Source organism: Sceloporus undulatus, chromosome 2, assembly GCF_019175285.1.
Source record: "Sceloporus undulatus isolate JIND9_A2432 ecotype Alabama chromosome 2, SceUnd_v1.1, whole genome shotgun sequence".
In the NCBI taxonomy this organism is placed as follows: domain Eukaryota; kingdom Metazoa; phylum Chordata; class Lepidosauria; order Squamata; family Phrynosomatidae; genus Sceloporus; species Sceloporus undulatus.
The window spans coordinates 185,624,572-185,648,043 of record NC_056523.1 but is presented as its reverse complement, the minus strand read 5'-3'; the positions used below and the strand labels follow the sequence as shown (position 1 = coordinate 185,648,043).

Here is a 23,472-nt window from a genome sequence, read left to right as displayed (position 1 = left end):
GGGGTAGACTTTGGGACTCATGATGGAGCAAGAGGGAGTGGTTTGACCTGTGGCCACTTGTGCCACTGAAGTGCTACTGCAGAATATTCAGCCACAAGGCAGGGGGAGAGTGTACTTGTTGCGGGGTCAGAATATGAGAGGGCAAAAAGGTATCCAAGGACTTGATGCTTCACTCAGGTGCATATCCAAATTTGGGAATGTTGTACTATAAACAACTAGCAAAATTAAAATTATACTTTTAAATTACAATATCATACACAGAGCTTAAATGTATATATATGTACATGTGGTTAAAGTGAAAATTTGGTAAGATGGGATGTTAATTAAGAAAATTTAAAAATATTTGAAAGATTTAATTTTTTTTAAAAAATTAAAATTATTTTTTTAAAAACCTAGGGCCTCTCCTTTCTCCTCCCACTGAGTCTCACCCCATCTCTTCAGCATTTTAAAGGAATGTAGACAAGAACTAGAGAAAGGACTAGAGAAGATCCTAAAATGCAAGGATATACAATTAAGCACAAAAGTAGAGTCGTACAAGCCATTGTTTTCCCTATTGCCATGTATCTGGGAGCTGGACAGTTAAGAATGAGGATAGGAGGAAAATCCCACAGCCCCTCGTGACACCCATCTCCAATTAGTTGTAAAGGTACTAGTTGATACCTTTGTGTCTTTTTATGCTGAAACAGTAATACGGCCATGTCTTTCAGTAATGCCCAAATGTTAGTGGTATACAGTAGATATAAGTAGTGATTTGTGGAGGTGGCAGTCTCTGTTGCAAACAGATTGGTTTCCTCCCATCTACAGAGGCATGGAGAACATTGCTTGGGGACCTTGTCGTTGTGTGCTTTCAAGTTATTTCTGAGCATAAATCAGAAACCCAAAGACGTTAAAGTGAACTTAACATGAGGTTTTCTTGGCAAGATTTATTCCGAGGGGGTTTGCCTGCCATTGCTTTCCTTTGAGGCTGAGTGATTTGCCAGTCACCCTGAGGGGTTCCCATGGCTGAGCAGGGATTCCAGCCCTCATCCCCCAAAGTTCAACACTCAAACCATTACATCATACTGGCTTTCTGACCCTTCTTTACTGTTGCTAATATTAAAGCGTCTGTAGAAGCTGTTGCATTGTAACATGTAGCTGTTGCATATTTATCCTGTAGGAGCCTTGATTTTTCTGACTTCATCATCAAGCCAAGGAAAGATAATGATCCCTCGCTATACAAATATGACCTCATTGCTGTATCCAACCATTATGGCGGCCTCAGAGATGGGCACTGTACGTATTCTTTTGAGACTGATAGAAACAAATCATTAGTGGGGAGGAAAATTGGGGAAGATCACTCGAAAGCTAAGCCAGAGCAGCTTTGAATCCTGAAGGGTCTACCAGGAGAACGTGTTATTCTGGTTTGTTGGTCTTTGCTGCATAGCCAAACTTTTAGGAACAAGTGCTTGCTGTGCAAATATTTGAATGAATTCAGTGTTGTTATTCCCTTACAATGTTAATGATTCCTTTCATTCAAAAGTTCAACCTCCAAGGTTGGTTCATATCAAACTCTGACATTATAAAACTCAGTATTAAAACCATAGAAACTAGTAAAACAACAAAGACCTAGTCGTCTACTGAAAGCCAGCTAAGAAGACATGCTTGTAGACCATGAACTTTTTAAAAAAATGTTTCTGGAAAAACATTTGATTTTGTTCCAGCTCTCTCCTTAAAGCAAGTGTCTTCTCTCCAGTCACTAGCAGTCTGATTTATGAGAGGAAGTAAGGACTCTGAGGATGGATTCAAGGGAAAATCACAGAGTTAGGGCAAGTTACTGCAGGAGTCTTCTTGGTGCCCAGGTTTTAAGCCATTTAGGATTTTAAAGGCAATAAATGAGAGATAGTGCTTACCAATCAGTCTCTTTTAATATAGAAGGAAATAAAACAGACACCTGGAAAATGTGAGTCCATAAAGGCAGGTTACCACTGTATACTGCTGAATCCAAGCTGCCTGTAGGATTGATAACTCACTGCAGTTTCTACCTTTGGCCAGTTTCTGGCCCCAGGGCATATATGAACTGCACCTGGCATTTTAAAGAATTGGGTAAAATCTGCACATTGGTACACTGAGTTGTGGCCGTGTAGCTGAACATCCTTTTGGTGGGTGTCAGAAGAATATGAAATCATTTTTCTGTGGTGCCCTCCAGACACAACGTTTGCCCGGAACAAGGACAGCGCAACATGGTTTTACTTTGATGACAGCAGTGTCTCTGCAGTTTCGAAGAGCCAGATTGAGGTAAGGGTGGGTTTCACACTGGACGAGCCCCACACTCTTGATACTTACTGGCTGGTTATTTTGGATGGAAATATTCCATGCTTTCTTTGCTAGTGGGACTGTAAAATTTTGGATCGTTAGACCCTTTTATATTTTGTGTAGTTACGAAAAGTCCTGAGTCAAACTTCACAGTGAGATACTGTATATACTCATCTATAAGTCTAAAAGTTTTAGTCACAAAATTGACCCCAAAAACCTGGGTGGACTTATCCACAGGCTAATGTAAGTACAGTGGTGCCTCGGGTTACGAAATTAATTCGTTCCGTGGCACCGTTCGTAACCCGAAAAGCCTTCGTAAGCCGAATTGCCATAGGCGCTAATGGGGAAAAGCCGCGATTCCGTGCGAAAAAGCCGAAAAAAGCACCAAAAGTTTTTTCGTAACCCGAAAAAACATTCGTAACCCGAAACAATAATTCCCTATGGGATTTTTTCGTATCCCGAAAATTTCGTAACCTGGGTATTTCGTATCCCGAGGTACCACTGTACTGTAATTTAACTCTTATTTAAAAAGGGACCCATCCTCTGGTGAAAGGCAAGAGTGTAACTGCTGTAAGAAACCTATGCATTCTCTTTCCCCTTGTTATATAGATAAGGCCTCCCTCCCTCCTTCCTCTTGCTTTAAGATTCTAAACTGTTAATCTTACAATTGATGTGTGTCTCTAGCCTGCCTGCTAGTCTCATATATATGTGTGTGTGTGTGTGTGTGTGTGTATTTCAATCTTCCTGCTATATATATACGTGTGTGTGTGTGTCACATGTAATCGAAGGCAATGCTAAGTCAATTTAAACCCAATCCAGAGTCAACCGAGAGATGGGTAAATTCAAGGAAACAGATTTTACAGATCCTGTTCCATTCCAAAGTTGCATTCAATTCGAATTTGCCAGGTATAGGAATGCATGTCTTGGTTGCCCTTGGATTGCCTTCAAATCAGACTACAATTTCCAAGCTCCTTTGCTGGCTGCAATTTTCTCTCCTGTGCTTCGTGGCTGCTCCCTCTGGGAGCAAAGAGGCCGGAAAAGTGAAGTTGGTCTTAAAGTCGTTTCCAACTTAAGGCAACCCAAGGCCCTGTCACAGGGTTTTCTTGGCAGGTTTATTCAGATGGGGTTTGCCCTTGCCATTTTTCATTTTCTCTAAGAAGAGGTCCTTTGAGCTTTCTTGTGTAAAGTGAAACAAAATTTTGTTAATTCAGTTCAGGGTTTTAGGCCTTATTGTTCTAAATTATCTTTTTGCCAGTAAATTCTTGGAGATCTAGGAAAGCAGGAATCCACTGTCCTCCTTAAGCTCCTTTCCCTTGCTGAGGGACTGATGATGATGATTATATTTATTTGTATCCCATTCTTTTCCCAGGACTGGGACTCATAAGCTTTTGCCTGCCATTTCTCACCCTTCTCTTTTCTTTTCCCTCCACCACAGTCCAAAGCTGCCTACGTCCTGTTTTATCAGCGCCAGGATAAAATCCGCCACCCAGTTTCCCCTGCTGCTGCCACCGCTGCTGCACCCACAAGCACTTCTATTGGCCAAGATAGCCAGGAGGATTATGGGGCCTGCTGTGGTTCCCATCTCAGTGAGCAAGCCAGTCGGGACTTCATGGATGTGGACTGACCTTCACCTTGCCTGCCCTCCTCCATTTGGATCTGGAGAAGGGTGGCGGGAGGAGAGGAGAGCCATGCGCCTTTCTTTTCTCAGACTGAAGCTGTGGCAGTTGGAGTCTATCCAACAGCAGTGGCTGTTTTCTCAGGCCTTCGAATAGGGTTAGAGCAGGGACATGGGACTGGAGAGGCGCGACTGCCCCCCTGACTGCCTTCCTCTGCCCCAAAGTGCAGGGCTCTTTGCTTTGTACACAGCTTCCCCACCTTGAAGGGGAAGGCTCGTCTTCCCCCACCTCCCCGCCCCACACTTTACAGGGCCAGTGTCTTGCACCAGCGTTTTATAAGATGCAAGAGGAGGATCTCCTTCCTCTCCAACCTAACCTTTTCCATTTTAAAAGTGGGGAGCTTTTCTCAGGGCCTGACTGCCTCTCCCACAGCATTCCCATGACCTCTGCACTGTGCTGCCCACCTCCCCTGCAGCATTAGGTTCTCCTCACTTTACACTCGGGCATCAGCGGAACTGCCTGTGACTGAGTGTCCTTGCCTGCAGTTAGCCATGGCTGGCTCCTGGCCTTGGGAGGATTTTTGCAAAGGTATTCCCAACTTCTCTGTTGTCTGCAATTCATTGGGACACATCACTTTTCATCCTACCATGAGTCACTCTGTGGAGCAGGATAAGTAGCTCCTAGCTTTCTTACTCACATTCACTTAACCTCCCAAGTGCCTCCTTTTATTCCTCCATCAGTCAACTAAAGCAATAAATCCAATCCCAAGCCCCTTTGCAACCCCCCTTCTCTCTTACTGCCAGCAGCCCCTGGGCTTCCTCCTCCTTCATTCCCAAAGTTTCTGACCTACTGGGCTGCCACATGCTCCTTCCAGGTTTCACTCCTGAATCTTTCTGGGAGAACAGAGCTGCGGTCAGCCTGTGCTGTCTACTTGGAACTATTCCGTTGAAGAGCATGGAAAAGGAATTTGACTGCCATTGTCACTACTGACTCTTGAGATTCTTCCTTTTCAGTAATTGCCCCAGTAACCAGGCCTGGGATATTGAAGGCCTGCAGTTGCTGCAGGGAAGTATTAGAATTTCACCCTTCCATGCCGAGTGTTGCTGCTGCTTCCAGGCTCAGGGATTGCGCTAGTTTGTAAATAGGTGTCTGCGTGCAATGCGGGGCAGGGTGAGACATCAACTGAGGCAGTGTTGGCCAGGCAGAGGACACTCTACTGCCTGCAGAAGCACATAATGTATTTTCTTAAAGAGTTTTGGAAGAAGATTCCTTCACTTGACTTATGGGTTTTTTCTTTCGAATCTTTTTTTTTTTTTTTCTTTTTTTTTTTTTTTGCAGAAGAAAATATTTTTGGCATGTGGCAAAACGTGTACATAAAAGTAACTTCTTTTAAAATGGTATGTGGACTCTCTTTTCCCCTTGCAGCAAATGACCCTGAATGCCATCAACTTGTCTTTCTTCCCTTTGAAACTGGGACTCTGCATCTTTATATGCTTCATCTCCCTGCCTTGCATCAGCTTGTAAGACAAAGGCCTGTTACAGACTGCCAAAATAAAGCTGCTTCGGGTCTCTTTGGAGGTATGCTATTTAAATGATGCATGGGTCCTAAGAGTCCGGAGGTCGCGCCAAAGCCACACTCCATTCCTAAGCACTGGAGTGCAGCTTTGGTGCAGCTTCCGGATTCTTAGGATGCATGCATCATTTAAACAGCATACCTCCAAAGAGACCTGAAGCAGCTTTATTTTGGCAGTCTGTAACAGGCCAAAGATTATCCACTTAGATCCTTCCTTGCTTCAGTTACCAATAACAGGTGTGGTAAACTCTTGGCCTTCCAGATGTTTCAAACTGGAACTTCTCTTTCCTGTAGAAGATCCTGGCTAGGGCTTTAGAGATCTGAAGTTTAAAACATCTAGAAGACCAAATATTCCACAACCCTTGGAATGTGTAGGATCATCTTGTACTGCAGTAGAGCCACAACCACTGGACCAGGTTGGCAGAAGATGTAGCCACTGTTGGGAATTTTCTCCTCAAGGCTTCAGCACAAGTAGGGTTCCTGACAGTTGGAGCAAGACAGTGCTGTAGGCTTTTGTTCTTCCTCAAGTTGCTGGGGTGGATGGCAAGAAGTCAGTGCCCACTTGCTTCTGGCCATGTGTAAGTGGACTTCTGCAGTCCTCAAGATGCTTCAGAGCAAGGGTGGGAAGCATCTGACTCTCGAGGTGTTGGTGGACTGCATTTCTCAAGACTACAGGAAAAGAGATTCCACCTCAACATTTGGAAGAACTTCCTGAAGGTAAGAGCTGTTCAACAGTGGAATGTGATGGAGCCGCCTCCTCTCGAGGTTTTTAAACAGACTGAATGGCCATCTATCAAGAGTGCTTCGTTTGTGTCTTCCTGCATCGCACGGGTGTGAACTGGATGGTCCTTGTGGTCTCTTCCAACAGTATGATTCAAGGAGCCATCACTGTGTGCTATGTAGGCCAGGGGTACTGGGACTTTGAAAGGTACAATTGTTCATGATAGGATCATGATAGCCTAGGCAGTCATATGCCAATGTAACACCCCATTTGGATGAGATAGATAGTAGACCTGCTGATTTCCTGTTGAAGGCTCTCCTTTTAAACAATGTAATATTTTTCCATACTGACTAGGCCAGAAGGGGATGGTTTCTTGCTTCAGGGAGAGTTGGTGCCTTAAAAAAACTTTGATAGAGACTAAGGTTTCACAGTAGGGCAGAGGCATTATCCCATATCAGCAGTTTGAATCCAGTACAGACAGAATTCACTACAGCAGCACTTCCCAAGTTGTCGTATGTGGGAGACTGGTACCATATTTGTGCCCATGGGCTGTGGTGGTTTCATTTTTTTCCTGGAAACTCCAGGGAGCAGCAGCTTGTGGATGGGCACTGGACCACTACTTTGTGTACCCCTGTATACAACATGGCTTTACAATTTCTGGACTGCAGACCAGATGACAGCTTTATTTTAAGCATGTATATGGAGTTCTTATCACTGGACAGTGAATTCCTCATGGAATTAAAAACTGACATCTATGTGTCAAGTTGCCTAGTCCCTGTTTTTAGTATATAGGCCATCCTATGTTCTGCCAAAACTTTCCTATTTTTTCCAAGTCTAAGGTCCTTTAGACCAGGATGTTATTTGGAAAATAGTAGCAATATCTGCACCCAGCAACCAAGTTTGCCACTGTCTATAAATGAAGAACACAAACAGGAGAAAACTATGCACAGTTGCAGCTGCCTCAGTTTAATAGATAAAACTGCTCTGCAAGCTACATGGTGCAAGAGTCTGAGGCCTCTTATATTGACTTTCCACTCCAAGTAGAACATAAAATGCAACCTTTCGTCATTAATGTGCTAGCTCCAACTACCTTCAACACTTCAGCCACTGAGAAACAGGCTACTGCCAGACTGTAGAATTAATGCACATTGACACTACTTTAACTGTCATGCCTCTATTCTACTGAATCCTGAGATTTGTAGTTTGTTGTGGCACCAGAGCTCTCTGGCAGAAAAGGCTAAATACCATGCAAAACTACAAATCCCAGAATTCCATAGCACTGAACCATGGCTGTTAAAACAGTATCAAACTGCATTAATTCTGCAGTGTAGATGCAACCACAGTTCAAATGGTGCTATTACCTGCCACTATGATTAAGAATTATCAGTCTATAATCTTCAGCTGTCTACTGTAACGTCTTGAAAAAGACAAAGCCACTCCACACTTTTCCACACACCATGCATAATGAGATGGCCTTCTGCCACCCCGAGGGGTATGCGTGCATCTCTGTGCACACGCTGTCGCCCTGCCAGCTTGGGGATAGCCCATAACTATCACAGGTGGGATCAGTCAGGTCCAAACATCCCTGCCAGCTCAAGGTCCTGCGACATCAGCTGTTCTTCCACATCCTTCAAAGCCCAGTGATGAGAAACCAGCTCTAATGCTTCCCATTCAGCCTAAAGGAGGAGAAAAGAGCCAATCAAGGTCTGACTCTTATGTTACCACTGCAGGAATGAGTAACATACAACTTGCAGACCAAGCCGCAAATGCTGACAACAATAGCCTTTATGCTAAGGTAGAACCTGGCAGGGTCAAAACCTAGACTTTCCAGTTAAGCAACATCAATAACAACTGAAGCATTTCAAAGTGCTTTGCATCCATTCTCTTAATATATTTTTTAAATAACCCAGTGAGATGGGTTAATGTTATCTCTCTTTTTTCAGGGAGAAAGAGGCTAGCCATGTGTGCACTTTAAAGTTACCTGCTGACATATGGCAGGCCCCTGAATTTCATAGGGTTTTCTTAGGCAAGGAATACTTAGAGATGGCTTTGCCAGTTCCTTCCTCTGAAATATAGCCTGCCTGGCATGGTGGTCTCCCATCCAGGTACTAACCAGAGTTGGAAGACCAAATAATTTCCCACCCCTAGCTTAGCTGTAGAAGCCTCTCACAAAAGACTGACTGATGTAACATCAGGGCCTATGTATACATAGCAGCTAAAGTGGAGTTTCCCATGTAGTTCTCGAGATAAGATGCAGTTGAATTAACCAGTTTCTAGGTATTAATCCCAAACAATTTCCATCTAAACGTATTTCTATCTAAGCCTAGCAAAGTTACTTTTTTGGATTGCAGCTCACAGAATTCTCAGGCCAACTGAGGGAATTCTTGGAACTTGCTAATGAAAACCTGAATCTTCCATGACTCAGAAAGGTTTACCTTGAAGGCTTTGTTGGGATCTGGTGGTGTAGGCACAGCTGGTCCCATAAACTGATCTTGCAATAGGAGCTGATTCTGATCTGCAGCTGAGAAGAAAGTGGGAAGTGGAAACAGTGAGAAAGAACATGGTTGCACTAAAGTTCTGCAAGTTGACTAGAGGCAAAGAAACTACAGTCACGTTGAGATAACATTTGATTAAGCGTGAGCCCCTTGTATTTCAGAAACTAACAGCCTGCTGTGATAGAGTTTCTCCAGTCCTAGCCTCGTAATGACTTGAAAATTCTGAGATATCAAGATAACATTTCTCAGAGCAGATTTGCCAGTTTAGGAATACACTTTGTGTACTTGAATAAGCTCTAATATAGTTATTTTAAAAGTCCTGATATAGGCTTTGCTTTTACTATAACAGGACCATCTTTTTGAAATATTTTTTCTCCTAATCGTAAAGGCTAGATAATTTTTTAAACAATTACAATTGTCCCTCCATGTTTGCTGGGGTTAGGTGCATAGGACTCCAGTGAATGTGGAAAAACTGCAAATAACAAAAACATGTTTTTACTTGAGAAAATACTTCTCTAGGAATCTCTAGGTCTTCCAGTGCAACTCTGTGGTCAACATCTGCCAGACATTGACCATAGAATTGCGCTGGAGAAACTATAAATGCTTAGTAGAGTGTTCTCTTTAGGAATGTCTAGGTCCTTCAGTGTGACTTTTGGTTAAAGCTGACAATAGAGTTGCACTGGAGGATCTAGATATCCCTAGAAAGAACATATTAATAAAATCTGTCAGTAATCAAATCCACAAAAGTCAAAACCACAAATGTGGAAGGACAAGTGTATATTTCTTGAGATAACCTGTTCTGAACCACAAGTTCAGTACAGCAACACAGCTGCCTGGAAGGAACAGAATCCTTAACAACAACAACAACAACAACAAATAGCCAGAATTAACTAAGTCAATTACAAATGCACAATTTAGAGTTGTGCATCTATGACTATTTCATATTAATAATCCCTATGTATTCCCTAGTTTAGGGAACTGTGGAAATCCTCCAGTCTCTACTTACCAGGCAACAGCCACTACAATCAATGGGGCTCTGTTCCCCTGTCAATTGGGAAGCAGCTGACTGACAGACACATCCCCCCTTGTATGAGCAATCTTGGGTACAATGGGGATTGCAACAGGGACTCTGCTTCTACCTGCCACATTGGAGAATGCTTATGGAACACAGTGGAAACATCAGTCATCTGCTTTCCAATTGCTAGGGGAACAGAGCTCCACTGATCACAGCAGCTGCTGCCTGGTAAGTGGGAATGGGGAGTCACTGCAAAACTATGTAACTATGGTGGTTACATGCTTGTAACTATTCATGTGAATTCCAGCCAATATGTTTACAGATTGTGTAGAAAATGTTTGAAAGTTGAAGTACCTGTGAGACTTTCTAGGCACTGGCTAGGAGTGAGAGATCTATCTCTGTGCGTCAGTGAGCAGAGAGGATTTTGTTTTCAATTCTGTGTTCTGGTCTCACTACGTCTAGGGCTGCATCTACACTACAGAATTAATGCTACTTAAAACTACGTTTTTTTTTTTAAAAAAAATCACTAACGTGTTCAGATAGTTTTGAGTTCTGGTCACCTGGGCTTCTGCCACACTGCAGAAACAATGTAGTTTGACCCCACTTTAACTGCCATGGCTCAGTGCTATGGAATTCTGGGATTTGTAGTTTTGTGATGTATTTAGCCTTCTCTGTCAGAGAACTGTGGTGTCACAACAAACTACAAATGCCAGGATTCCATAGGATGGAGCAATGGCAATCAAAACAGTGTCAAATTGAATTAATTCTGCAGTTTGGCAACAGCTCAGATGACCAGAACCCAGCACTGTCTGAACATTTAATGCTGTTTAAAAAAATTAGTCGATCTTCCTCCAGAAGGTAGTTCCTCAGTAGCTTGGCAGCCTGCAACAGAGTCACAGCCTCTGCATTCCCTGCCTAGCTCTTGAGTGCCCCAGCAGAGAATGTTCTCAAATGGCTTTGAGAGAAGCCTTGGCTCAAATCCAGTCCTGCCTCCAGGAAATGGCGGTTGAAAGAAAGGGATGACTAAGGTCCAAAACACACTGCAGAAATAATCTAGTTTGAGACCACTGCAACTGCCCTGGCTCAATTCTGAGAACTGTAGTTTTGTGAGACATTTAGCCTTCTCTGTCAGAGAGCTCTGGTGCCACAACAAACTACAATTCCCAGGATTTTCTAGCACTGATCCAGGACAGTTAAAGTAGCCTCAGATTGGATTATTTCTGCAGTGTGTTTTGGTCCTAAGAAGAGGGAAGTGGGAAAAGGCCCAAATGAGGCAAGGGGCAGGGAAGAAACCAGTCAGAAGAGAAAGAGTTTGGAAGGAGAAAAGAAGAAAAGATAGTGGGGAAGAAAGGGATGCTCAAGGACAAGAGAATTTTAAAGGAGAGAGCCAATCAACCAATGCAACAACAATAGATTATTGCGTCTTCTCCAGTTCTCAAGTACAAAGATAACAAATAGGGCTAGGGGCAGAAATAATTAGAAAGAAAAATGTATCTTAAGACATGTAAGATAAAGAAGCCCAGCATTGTGATTTCCTGCATGGCCAGGGGGTTGGATTGGATGGCCCTTGTAGTCTCTTCCAAACTCTATCATTCTATGTGTTTCTTTATTTCAGACTTCTGCCTTACAAGGAACCCATGAATTCTGATTCATAAAAGCAAATTTGAATAGCTGCTGACTAGTTGTTTTGTTGTCCCAGCATGCCTTTACAACCCTTGGGAAGAATTTAATCCACCTACCCTGCAAAGAGCTTCCTGAATTGCTGCCTTAAAGACTAGTATGTTGTGTGTCTTAAAGTATTGGATCTGGTTGTCCCAGAGAACCTCCACCAACAAAGTCTCCCCATCAATCACATATTATCTATGCTTTTTTTTTTACAGTGAACCAATAGCAAAATCGCTGTGAAAAACATAACACTAGCTTAATGCTTTGTGATTTCACTTGTTCCCATCAAAAAGTATTGTGCGTCTGTTTCTATTCAAATTTCCCTACGCTTGTCTGGGAGGAGATTTATTATATGGTTGTTTACTGTACATGGGATACGAACTGATACACAGTCATTATTCACATGTTGTAAAGTTGATGAACAGTTTTAACACATTTTATTTATTTCACTTACATCCCACCTTTTCCTCCAAGGAGCTCAGGACAACATACCTGATCCTCCCTGTCTCCTTTCCTTTTCATGACAGCCCTATGAGGTAGGTTAGAATGAAACTCAGGAACTGGCCTGCATTTTCCTAATGAGCTTTCATACCTGAATGGGTACGGATTGTTTCAATCCATGGATTTGGAATGTGCAGCCCTCTAGGTGTTCTGGATTGCAATTCCCATAATTCTTCACCATTGGCTATGCTGATGGGAAATAGCATGAGATGCATTCCAACTCCACATTGGCCACTAAACCAGTGGTCTGCCCTTGCTCTTAGTACTAATCCTATGTTCTTCGGATCAGTAGCACTGTGAATGATGCAAAGAATTCAGATATTGTGTGGTCCTGCTTTGTTTCTATAATAATCTTGTTCTTCTTGCCGTAGGGCAGTCTCTAAAGGCACCCCACCTGATCCTCTGCAGTCCACCCCTTCCCCTCCCTCCTGTTTACAAGATATCTCTTACCTGTCTCTTCCCCCAAGACGATACTGTACACTCGACGCAATCCAAAAACATTGAGGAAATACCAGGAGGCTGAACTCACCCTGGGAAGAGAAAAAAACATCAGCGACTATTTTAGGGACCCTACCCACACCCCAGTCCCATGCCACAGGACTAAAGAGCTGAAGCTCCCATCATCCCCTCACCACCAACCCCTTCTGAAGGGACTGGCTACACTTGGGGTGAATGGTGGGGGAGGCCAGTGACAGGTGCTTACCAAGAGGCATCCAGTGAAGGCAGGTTAATTCCACGTTGCAGCATGGGCTTGAACCGGAGGGTCAGGGGGAAAGGAACCTTGGCTGGGAGATTGTGAGGGAGAGGGGTTAGAGGTGGGTCCACCCCACCAGCAAACCCAGCCACTGCCCTGTTAATCCTCATCCCGCGTCCCCATCTCTCCATGGCCCCTCTCTCCTGAACTAGAGCTTCCTGCTATCTTCTATCCCTTTCCTCCTTCCAACTCTGCTGAAAATGCTTGAACTTCAAGCTGTCACTATGAACAACATGAAGGACCATGCCTACTCTTCTGGAGGTATCTAGAGCATGATAGATACATGGTGGCAGTGAAAGCAACCTGGTGTGGTCATGTTATGGCAGTACTGTATCAACCAGCCTCCTGTGGAAAACTACCAGGGAAGAAGTAGAGAAGCTAAATGGGATTTCACTTGGCCTAAATTTCATGGCTGTGGTGATGTTTGAACTGAGGTCTGACAGATTCATTGTTCACTATAAGCAAGCCACAGACAGCATCCACGAAACAAGAATGCAATGACTTGCTCCACTGTCAGTCTGAACTAAGAAGTGGGAACAAGAGTTACCATAAACTTTGGTCTTTAAATATTCCTATCCTATTTAAAAAAATATTTTAATATATTTCTGTTCTGCCTGTTCTTCAATCGTTTTTACAGCTACTTGTAAATGTAAAACACGAAGCCAACCCATCAAAGAATGCTAACCATAATACTAAAATCATACAATAAAAAGAGGAATTCTTAACACATCTGCCTCGATTCCCCTCCTCACTCACTAGCCACAAAGCCAGAGAAGGCCCAGTTGATCCAGCCTCCGACAAGGATCATGGGCAGCACATTGACAATGTTGCCCTTCATCATCTCCATGACCATGGTGGGATCTAGGAGGAAAGAGCGAAAGTCTTAGAACAGGACTGTGTGTATGCCAAAATTCAGAAAGTGCGTACTAAAGACACTGAAATGATATTTCAGGCACAGAATCCAGATTGCTGAGAAATCTAGACATCATTTTTTATTTTTAAAATGATTTTTAAAAAAACCTTAAGGGTGGCTTTACCGACTTAAGATTTCTCCAGGCTGGAGTGTGAGGGAAGGGGAATGAAATTTTCCATGCTCAGCAGAGATCTCGTCCCCTTCCCAAGATTAGAAAAACTGGCTTTCAAAGACCTGAGGCCAGGCCTGAACTGCAACCATCAGACACATCAGCACCCCTGATGCCCATTTGGCTACTTTTGATAAGCTGGTCACTTCAAGTCTGGAAAGGAACCCTTTTTTTCAGTGTGATACTCTTTGCTGCTAAGTGAAGGGGAAAAGACAGTCTGCTTCTATAAATATCCTCCAGAGAGGTCACCTTCATTTACCTGTCAGTGGGTTCCGGGGCTGTATCTTGCGCTTGGTTTTGCGGAAGAAGCCACTTTCGGGGTTATTGAAGTAGTGCTTGCGCATAAGGAAGCCCTATGGGGGGAAATGTCATCAAAAATGGGATAAAGTTAAAGTTATTTTGAAAGGGAGACGGAAAATAATTAATTCTGGCATAAGGCTTCAAGAATGTTCAAGGTGCTTCATTTGTGTTGCCTCAGAAGTCTTTCCACTGTCTTATTATGCTGCACCGTACATATTGGCAGGCTGGCAATCCATGGATTTGACTAGCCACAGATCACCACACTGATGCGTCCATGTGTATGTTGCTGTGGCTGAATAATATGGGGCATAACTATCCACATTTTTTGCCATCTGCAGAGGGGCATGGAATCAAACCTTTGCAGATGGTAAGGGTCCACTGTATGATGTTAGTATCTTAGACTTGTTTTGAACCATCAACTAAATTCAATGCAGAGGGAAGAATTGAATCAAGACACTTTTCGCTTACAACTCTCATAAAGCCAGCGGTACTCCATGAAAATTCAGACATAAGGACCACTGTACTCATTGTGGGTCATTTCATCTCAGTAAGTGTGCCCATGAGCCTAATCTTAGAGGCACAATATTACCACAGATGCCACTTCTGATTTTGGGTAGGGTGAGTGGAGAGCAAAGAGAGAAGAGTGAAGGCAAGTGTTAGAGAAAACCTTGGGGTGAGATGAAAAATGGGGTATGTGCAGCTCCAGTTGTCCAGCTCTAGTTTAGGAAGACAAGTTATTTAACAAAACCTGGTCTTGGATTGTATAGAATTTTGGATACTGATGTCAATATCTTTGGCACATGTGCAGAACCCACACAGGGAAGAAACAGAGTTATGGGCTGCTTTTGCACTGCAGAAATAATGCAATTTGACAAGACGTTTAACTTCCATGGCTCAGTTCTATGAAACTCTGGGATTTGTAGTTTGTTGTTGCACCAGAGCTCTCTCACAGAGACTAAATATCTCACAAAATCGCAAATCTCAGAATTCCAAGGCATTGAGCTGGGGCAGTAAAAGCAGGGCCAAACTGCATTATTTCTGCAGTGCAGCCAGAGACAATGTTCTGCATCATATGTGAGCTGAAGGGGATCCTGTCAAGGCACTGGAGTTTGCTCAGTTTATATCCTGATAGGTGCTAAGAAGGGCCATTCATCAAAGATCATGTGTCTGGCAAGGTATGTGGAAAGAGTGTATGTATATGTCTGTCTTCCATGTTCTCTCTCACCTGATGTGTGAGGAATCGTCCATTTTCTCTCAGGAGGCGGCTACGAGCCAAAATCTGCCTGACAGACAAAGAGCACTCATCTCAATTGTAGTTCCAACATGATTTGTGACCCTAAGTGATAATATAAGTTGTGGCATCAAATCCTCAAGCCAAGCCCGACAACCAAACAGAGAGTTACTCGCACAATCAAAATCGCTATAACCAAACAGGTTTTTAGGGTGATATTTTTAGGGGTGCCAATTGCAACTTTAAAATTCCTTGCAATGTCATGAGAGAAAAATAAGGCTCCATTTCCATATGATTCATAATGTGCACCATACTTCAGCTTTCCCCAATATTGCAGGGGACCTTAAGACCAAATCCCAGTTGGTTTAATGGAACCAACAAGGGTTCAAATCACATTGGGATGGTCCTGGAGACAGACAATAAAACATGAGTGGCTATAGCTTTGAATGCACTGACTTAGGATAACATATCTGTAGTTCTAGTTCCTCTGTTTGCAGAAGAAGTTCAAAATTGTCTAGCTGATACCCTAAGAGAAAATTTCCAAAGGCACATGTAGCCATGTTAGTCGCTTGCAGCAAAAACTAGGAGTCTTGTGATACTTCAACAATTAACTAATTTTTTATGACATGGATGACCATATCCTATTTAATCAGATGCATAAATTGAGTGCGAACACACACTGTGCATGTGTGAACCTGGATGTCTGGCTAAGCTACATGCTGTGGATGAAGCAGGCTGTACTCCACGAAAAACATGCCCACAAACACTCACAAATGTGTTAGTTTTAAACATGTCACAGGAATCCATGCATCCTATCCTCCGTTCAGAAAGCATATTTTCCCACACTTGCAATTGGATATGTTTCATGGGACCTTTAATTATGAAGGCAAAATTCTATATTCACATACAGTGGACCCTTGTTATACGCTGGGGTTTGGTTCCAAGATCCCCCGTGTATAACAAAATCCGTGTATGCTCAAGTCCCATTAAATATAATGACATAGTAAAATAGTGTCCCTAATAAAAAATGGAAAATCAAGGTAAATTTTATACTTTTTTGGGAAATTTTCAAACCGTGTATGCTTAAATCCGTGTATAAAAAATCCGTGTATAAGAAGGGCCAACTGTACCTAATTTCATTTTTTAAACCATATCAAGAATCATTACAGTATGGCAGTCCAGCCAGAGAGAGGAGAAGGAGAGGAGCTGCTTGGCAGCCATTTTGAGACCGTGTGCTTGAGACCGTGTTCTCATTGCTGAAGGGGTGGAGCTTCTGTGAGTCACATCTGTGAGACACAAGGGGGCGGAGCTAGAAGACTAGCTTTATATACCAACTTCCAGAGCCTTTCAGAACAGTCCGGCCAGAGAGAGGAGAAGGAGAGGAGCTGCTTGGCAGCCATTTTGAGACCGTGTGCTTGAGACCGTGTGCTCATTGCTGAAGGGGTGGAGCTTCTGTGAGTCACATCTGTGAGTCACAAGGGGGCGGAGCTAGCAGACTAGCTTTATATACCAACTTCCAGAGCCGAATTTTGATTTTCTTTAACTCTGCTCAAGTGGCTTCAGGTTAGGATCAGATATTGAAACAGAACCTTCCCTTTAAGTGTAAGATAGCAGCCAGTACATTCCTTTAAAGAAGTATTCCCAGTAGATTGACTGTTATAGTCATTACTAAAGACTTTGCAGTATGGACAACGAGGGATCTGCTGTAGTCACCTGCAACTCTTGTGGGATGTTTCTCTTCTTGCCCACAGAAGTCGAGAACTTCACATGCACCAGGTGCAAGTTGGTAGCACTCTTGGAGGAGAAAGTGCAGCAGCTGGAGTCAAGAGTAGCTACACTTCAGCATATTAGGGAACAAGAGGATTTCCTGGACACAATAGAACTAACCATCTTGGATGAGTACCATGCAGAGGAAGATGCTAGGGTGGAAGAGGTCACTTGCCATACACAGGAGGCAGACAGCTGGAGGAATGTCACAAAGAGAAGTAAGCCAAGAAGGAATTGTTCTGGGAGCTTGCAGCTAGAGAATCGATTCGAAGCTCTTTCCCTTATCAAGGAGGATGAAGAAGAGCAGCATGGACAGACTTCAGGGACAGAGCAGGGGAGCCTGAGAGTCCCACCCGAGGGAACAGTCGCTGCTAAGTCTCGGAGGAGGCGTGTGGTCGTAGTGGGGGACTCCTTGCTGAGGGGTACAGAAGCAGTGATATGTAGGCCTGACAAGATGTCTCGAGAGGTGTGTTGTCTTCCAGGTGCAAAGATCCGTGATGTGACAGAGAGGCTGACAAGACTGGTCAAGCCTACTGACAAATACCCCTTCCTTTTGGTCCACGTGGGAACTAATGATACTGCAAGACACAGCCTTCAGAACATCAAAAGGGATTACGAGGCACTTGGTAGGAAGTTGAAAGGAATGGATGTACAGGTTGTCATCTCGTCTCTTCTGCCAGTTGAAGGGCATGGTCCAGGAAGGGAGAGGAAAATAGCGGATGTGAACAACTGGCTTCGCAGATGGTGCCGCCGAGAAGGATTTGGATTCTTCGATCATGGGCTGCGGTTCCACGAGGAGGGACTTCTTGCAACAGACGGGTTGCATCTCACGCCAGTTGGAAGAAATGTTTTTGCCAACAGTCTCAAGAACTTGATCAGGAGGGCTTTAAACTGAGTTCCGAGGGGAAGGGAGACAATATTAAGGAAGACGAAAGGGATGGCGAAAATAGTCAAACTGACATAGAGGAAACAAGAAAAAAAGTGCAAGGACCCAACAGTGGCAGGCAAAAAAACTTGCACAGGCAGCAAGTAAAAGGGAACTATGGCCTGCAATGTCTCTACACTAATGCACAGAGCATGGGAAATAAGCAAGATGAAATCGAACTCCTAGTACAACAAAGCAAATATGATATAATAGGCATCACTGAAACCTGGTGGGATGAGTCTCATGATTGGAATGTGGAAATAGATGGGTATAACCTTTTAAAGAGAAATAGGCCAAACAAGAAAGGAGGAGGAATAGCACTATATGTCAGAGATATTTACACCAGTGAAGAGATCCAGGACATCAATCATGGAAGCCAGGTGGAGAGCATCTGGGTAAAAATTAAAGGGGAGAGAAACAACAAGGATGTTACGGTGGGAGTCTACTACAGAGCCCCAAGTCAGACTGAGGAATTGGATTATATCTTTCTAGAACAGATGACCACACAGTCAGAAAAGAGAGATGTAGTAGTGATGGGCGACTTCAACTATCCTGATATTTGTTGGAAGTCAAACTCAGCAAAATCCTCAAGGCCTAGCAAATTCCTCACTTGCCTGGAAGACAATTTCATGGTCCAAAAGGTGGAAGAGGCAACAAGGGGGTCAGCTATTTTAGATGTGATCCTAACCAACAAGGATGACTTGGTTAATGGGGTGCAAGTGGTGGGATCATTAGGTGGAAGTGAGCATGTTCTCCTGGAGTTTGTAATACAGTGGAAAGGAGAAGCCAGGCATAGTCAGACACGCATCCTAGACTTTAGGAGAGCGGATTTCAGTAAACTTAGAGAAGTATTGAGGGCGATTCCATGGTCAGAAATACTAAAAGATAAAGGAGTTCAGGACGGATGGGAGTTTCTCAAAAGGGAGATACTGAAGGCACAATTTCAAACAGTTCCAGTGAGAAAGAAAAACGGGAGGTGTCTCAAGAAACCAGGATGGATGACTAAGGAACTTTCAACCGAGCTAAGTTTGAAACGGAACATGTATAAGAAATGGAAAAGGGGGAAATCACAAAAAAGGAATTCAAAGAAATAGCAGGCATGTGTAGGGATAAAGTCAGAAAAGCTAAAGCACAGAATGAACTCAGGCTTGCTAGAGAGGTTAAGAACAATAAAAAGGGCTTTTTTGGATATGTCCGCAGCAAAAGGAAGAAGAAGGAAACGGTAGGGCCACTGCGTGGAGAAGATGGCAAAATGCTAACAGAAGACAGAGAAAAGGCAGAATTACTCAACACCTTCTTTGCCTCAGTCTTCTCAGAAAAGGCAAACGGTGCTCAACCTGAGGATAATGGAGCAGAGGACAGAATAGGGGAATTTCAGTACAGAATAAGTAAAGAGATAGTAGAGGAACACCTTATTAATCTAAATGAATTTAAGTCTCCAGGACCAGATGAACTCCATCCAAGGGTATTAAAAGAACTGGCAAATGTAATATTGGAGCCATTGGCAATAATCTTTGAAAACTCCTGGAAAACAGGAGAGATCCCAGCAGACTGGCGGAGGGCAAACGTTGTCCCCATCTTCAAAAAGGGGAAAAAAGAGGATCCCAACAATTATCGTCCAGTTAGTCTGACATCAGTACTAGGAAAGATTCTGGAGCAGATCATTAAACAGAGAGTCTGTGAACATCTAGAAGGCAATGCCATAATCACAAAAAGTCAACATGGGTTTCAGAGAAACAAGTCATGGCAGACAAACCTGATCTCTTCCTTTGATAAAATTACCAGCTTGGTAGATGAAGGGAATGCTGTGGATATAGTATATCTTGATTTCACTAAGGCCTTTGACAAAGTTCCCCATGACATTCTTGCAAACAAGCTTGTAAAATGTGGGCTAGACAAAGGAACTGTTAAATGGATCTGTAATTGGTTGACCGGCCGAACCAAAAGGGTGCTCAACAATGGCTCCTTTTCATCCTGGAGAGAAGTGACCAGTGGGGTCCCACAGGGCTCTGTCCTGGGCCCAGTGCTATTCAACATCTTTATCAATGACCTGGATGACAGAATTGGGAGCATACTTATCAAATTTGCAGATGATACCAAATTAGGGGGAATAGCTAATACCCCAGAGGACAGGATCAAGATTCAAAATGACCTGAATAGACTAGAAAGCTGGGCCAAAGCTAACAAAATGAAATTCAACACGGAGAAATGTAAGGTATTGCACTTAGGGCGGAAAAATAAAATGCACAGATATAGGATGGGTGACACCTGGCTGAATGAAACTACGTGTGAAAGGGATCTAGGAGTCCAAGTAGACCACAAGTTGAACATGAGTGAACAGTGTGATGCGGCAGCTAAAAAGGCCAATGCTATTTTAGGCTGCATCAATAGAAGTATAGTGTCTAGATCAAGAGAAGTAATAGTGCCACTGTATTCTGCTCTGGTCAGGCCCCACCTAGAATATTGTGTCCAGTTCTGGGTGCCACAATTCAGAAAGGACATTGAGAAACTGGAGCGTGTCCAAAGGAGGGCGACAAAAATGGTGAAAGGTCTGGAAACCATGCCCTATGAGGAACGACTTAGGGAGCTGGGGATGTTTAGCCTGGAGAAAAGAAGGTTAAGAGGTGATATGATCGCCCTGTTTAAATATTTGAAGGGATGTCATATTGAAGAGGGAGCAAGCTTGTTTTCTGCTGCTCCAGAAAACAGGACCCGGAACAATGGATGCAAGCTACAGGAAAAGAGATTCCACCTGAACATTAGGAGGAACTTCCTGACAGTTAGGGCTGTTCGACAGTGGAATGCACTCCCTCGGAGGGTGATAGAGTCTCCTTCCTTGGAGGTCTTTAAACAGAGGCTAGATGGCCATCTGTCAGGGATGCTTTGATTTGGATTTCCTGCATGGCAGGGGGTTGGACTGGATGGCCCTAGTGGTCTCTTCCAACTCTATGATTCTATGATCTAAATAGGCAAGTAAATAAATAGCTGCTGTTGGCCTTCGAAGATCCCTTAATGCTCTAGCCCAGGACATCCGAAAGACTGCCTACTCCACATGAACCTTTGAAAACAGGAAAACTGGGGCTTAGATGATGAAGGTGATAGTCTTCCATCATCATTTTATGAAATGATACTACAGTGGGCCCTTGTTTTCTGCTGAGGTTTGGTTCCAGGACTCCCTGTGGATACCAAAATAAGTGGATACTCATGCCCCATTAAATACAATGGCATTGTAAAAGGGTGTCCCTTATATAAAATGGCAAAATCAAGGTTTGCTAATTATACAGTTGGCCCTCCAGATTTGTGGCTTTCACTTTTGCAGATTTAATTATCCATGGATTTGATTAACATGTTCTCTCTAGGAATCTCTAGGTCTTCCAATGTGACTCTATTGCCAAAAGAGATTCCTAGAGTGAACACTTCTCTAGGTGTTGGTAGGTCCTCCGGAGCAATTTAATGGTAAATGTCTGGCAGATCTTGACCATGGAATTGCCCTGCAAGACCTAGAGATTCCCAGACAGGTGTTCTCTCAGGTTTTTTAAAAAAGGTGTTTTTTAAAATTTGCATTTCTTCCACTTTCATGGGGCTCCTGTGCCCCTCCTCGCCCCAGCGAACGTGGAGGGGCCTTTGTACTTTGTGGGGAAAATTTTCAAGCCATGGATGCTTGAATCCGTGAATATGGAAGGCCAACTGTATATGATTTGTCTCTCTCTGTGAGATAAGAAACGTGAGCTTGCTTTTTTCAGAATGTGTTTACTATGCCCACGGATAAGCAGCTGACACTGTGCCTTAACCTGTCAACAAAAACACCAGCTAATGGGTGGGATGTTGAGGCATCCGCTTCACTCCTCCTTACTACCTGCGTGGCATTTTAGAGCCAACCAGTTCTAAAACAGATACAGTTCTGCAGCCACCCTCCGTATCCCCACAGCCCTGTCAGCTTGGGATATAAATGTGCTACTAAGGGGCCTTGTAGGAACCTTTGAAACTAAAGGTGAGAAAGAAGTTGTTGCATGAGTTTTGGTAGATTTAGGTCCTAAACACACTGCAGAAATAATCCAGGACTGCTTTAACTGCCCTGGTTCAGTGCTAGGGAATCATGGGAACACAAAACTACAGTTCCCAGAATTCCCTAGCATTTAGCCAAGGCAGTCGAAGCTGTCTCTAAAACAAGATTATTCCTGCAGTGTGTTTTGGGCCTATTCCTTGCCTAAGAAATCCTTATCCATCTAAATACCCTAAAAGGCACTGCCTGATGCTTGGACTTTGTATGTTTTACATTTTATATTTGTAAATTTAATATATATTTTATGATTTCAATTGTAGTTTTAATTGTTGTGTTTTATATATGTTGTTAGCCGCCTTGGAGGAGAAAGGCAGGTTAAAAATAAAATAAACAAACAGATAAATAAGAATCATGCTGGCTGCTAAGCAGGGTCAGCCCTGGTTAGGACTTGGATGGGAGACCGCCGACGAGTCCCAGTGAGTGCTGTGGGCGGGCTCTATTTCAGAGGAAGGAAGGAAGGGAGGGAGGGACACGGGCCTCTAAGGATTCCTTGACGAAGGTTCAAATAATAATACAGTAATCCAGTTGGAGACCGCTTCAACTGCCTTGGCTCAATATGCGAGGGGATTCTGGGAAGTGTAGTTTCTGAGAAAAATTAACCTCCTCTGACAGAGAAAGCTAACTGTCTCATAAAACTACACTTCCCGGTGTTCCCAGGGCAGTTATTCCTGCGGTGTGTTAACTTTTGGACCACCTGAGGAAACCCTTATGAAATCATCAACGGGGCCTCCTTAAGTGCGCAGGGGGGGTTGAATGCGCATGCGCTTTCCCCCTCCCTCGGGAAAAAAAACCCCGTCCCTTTCGAACGATTCTTGTAACACTCGCCGCGCCCCCTTGAACTGTGGGCGTGGCCTCCCCCCCGCGCGCGCCCTGCTGCTGCTGCTGCTGCCGCTCACGTGTCCCGCCGCTGCTCGCGCCAGCCCAGCTCGCGCTCGCCCCGCAACAGCCCCGCCACGCGCAGCCGCAGAATCCCCACGGCCAGAGCGATCCAGGCCACGGGCAGCAGGACCCAGAAGCGGATGGAGCCGTCCAGGCGCAGCTCCGGAGCCGCCATTGGGGCGCGAGCAGTCAGAACGGCGGAGCGCCCTGCAGACTGACCCCGCCGGGGACGAGTTATAAAAAGAAACAAAACGCTTGACCAGCAGCAGCAGCAGCCAACCTTATGAGGAGGAACGGGCGTCGGGCCACTTCCGGTAGCCACTTCCTGTGTCGCCATGGCAACGACTCCTTCGCCCTCCCCCACCAAAACACACAAATAATACATCCTCATCATAATAAGACTTTATTTATATCCCGCCTCTCTGTCACGGGCAAAAGACAAACACGCTGCAGAAATAATGCGGCTTGAAACGGCTTTAACTGCCTTGGGAATTCTGGGAAATGTAGTGCATTGTGGCACCAGAGCCGCCTTCCATTCAAAAAGGCGGCCGTTATTTCCCTTCAGGGTGTCGTGCCTCACTGGAGACACACAC

General features: G+C 44.0%; 2 protein-coding genes across 2 annotated transcripts in view; one reads left to right on the top strand and one right to left on the bottom strand.

Moving 5' to 3' along the window:
- Window positions 1-5,306, top strand: part of USP11 (ubiquitin specific peptidase 11) — a 30,114-nt gene extending 24,808 nt beyond the window's left edge. The window contains exons 19-21 of the mRNA XM_042451690.1: window positions 1,157-1,272; window positions 2,186-2,274; window positions 3,728-5,306. Of these exons, the coding sequence (XP_042307624.1) occupies window positions 1,157-1,272; window positions 2,186-2,274; window positions 3,728-3,916 (394 nt within the window). The 3' untranslated portion in view covers window positions 3,917-5,306. The remainder of the gene's footprint in view (window positions 1-1,156; window positions 1,273-2,185; window positions 2,275-3,727) is intronic.
- Window positions 5,307-7,147: 1,841 nt separating this feature from the next.
- LOC121922498 (ER membrane protein complex subunit 3-like) lies at window positions 7,148-23,132 on the bottom strand. Its single transcript, XM_042452012.1, has 8 exons — window positions 22,897-23,132; window positions 15,240-15,297; window positions 13,974-14,067; window positions 13,389-13,493; window positions 12,582-12,663; window positions 12,329-12,408; window positions 8,638-8,723; window positions 7,148-7,878 (listed from the first exon to the last, which is right to left on the bottom strand). Exons 1-8 carry the CDS (start codon window positions 23,052-23,054, stop codon window positions 7,768-7,770), a joined length of 774 nt encoding a protein of 257 aa, XP_042307946.1. The 5' UTR covers window positions 23,055-23,132; the 3' UTR covers window positions 7,148-7,767.
- Between the last annotated feature and the right edge of the window lie 340 nt (window positions 23,133-23,472).

What these genes read in the sequence shown, in the direction of transcription:
- LOC121922498 (XM_042452012.1), bottom strand. Translation starts at nt 23,054, where the DNA reads ATGGCGGCTCCGGAGCTGCGCCTGGACGGCTCCATCCGCTTCTGGGTC. An exon ending in GACGATTCCTCACACATCAG is followed by an intron (nt 14,068 to 15,239) that starts GTGAGAGAGAAC and finishes TTCCCCCCATAG; the next exon opens with GGCTTCCTTATGCGCAAGCA. An exon ending in CCTTCACTGGATGCCTCTTG is followed by an intron (nt 12,409 to 12,581) that starts GTAAGCACCTGT and finishes TTCTCTTCCCAG; the next exon opens with GGTGAGTTCAGCCTCCTGGT.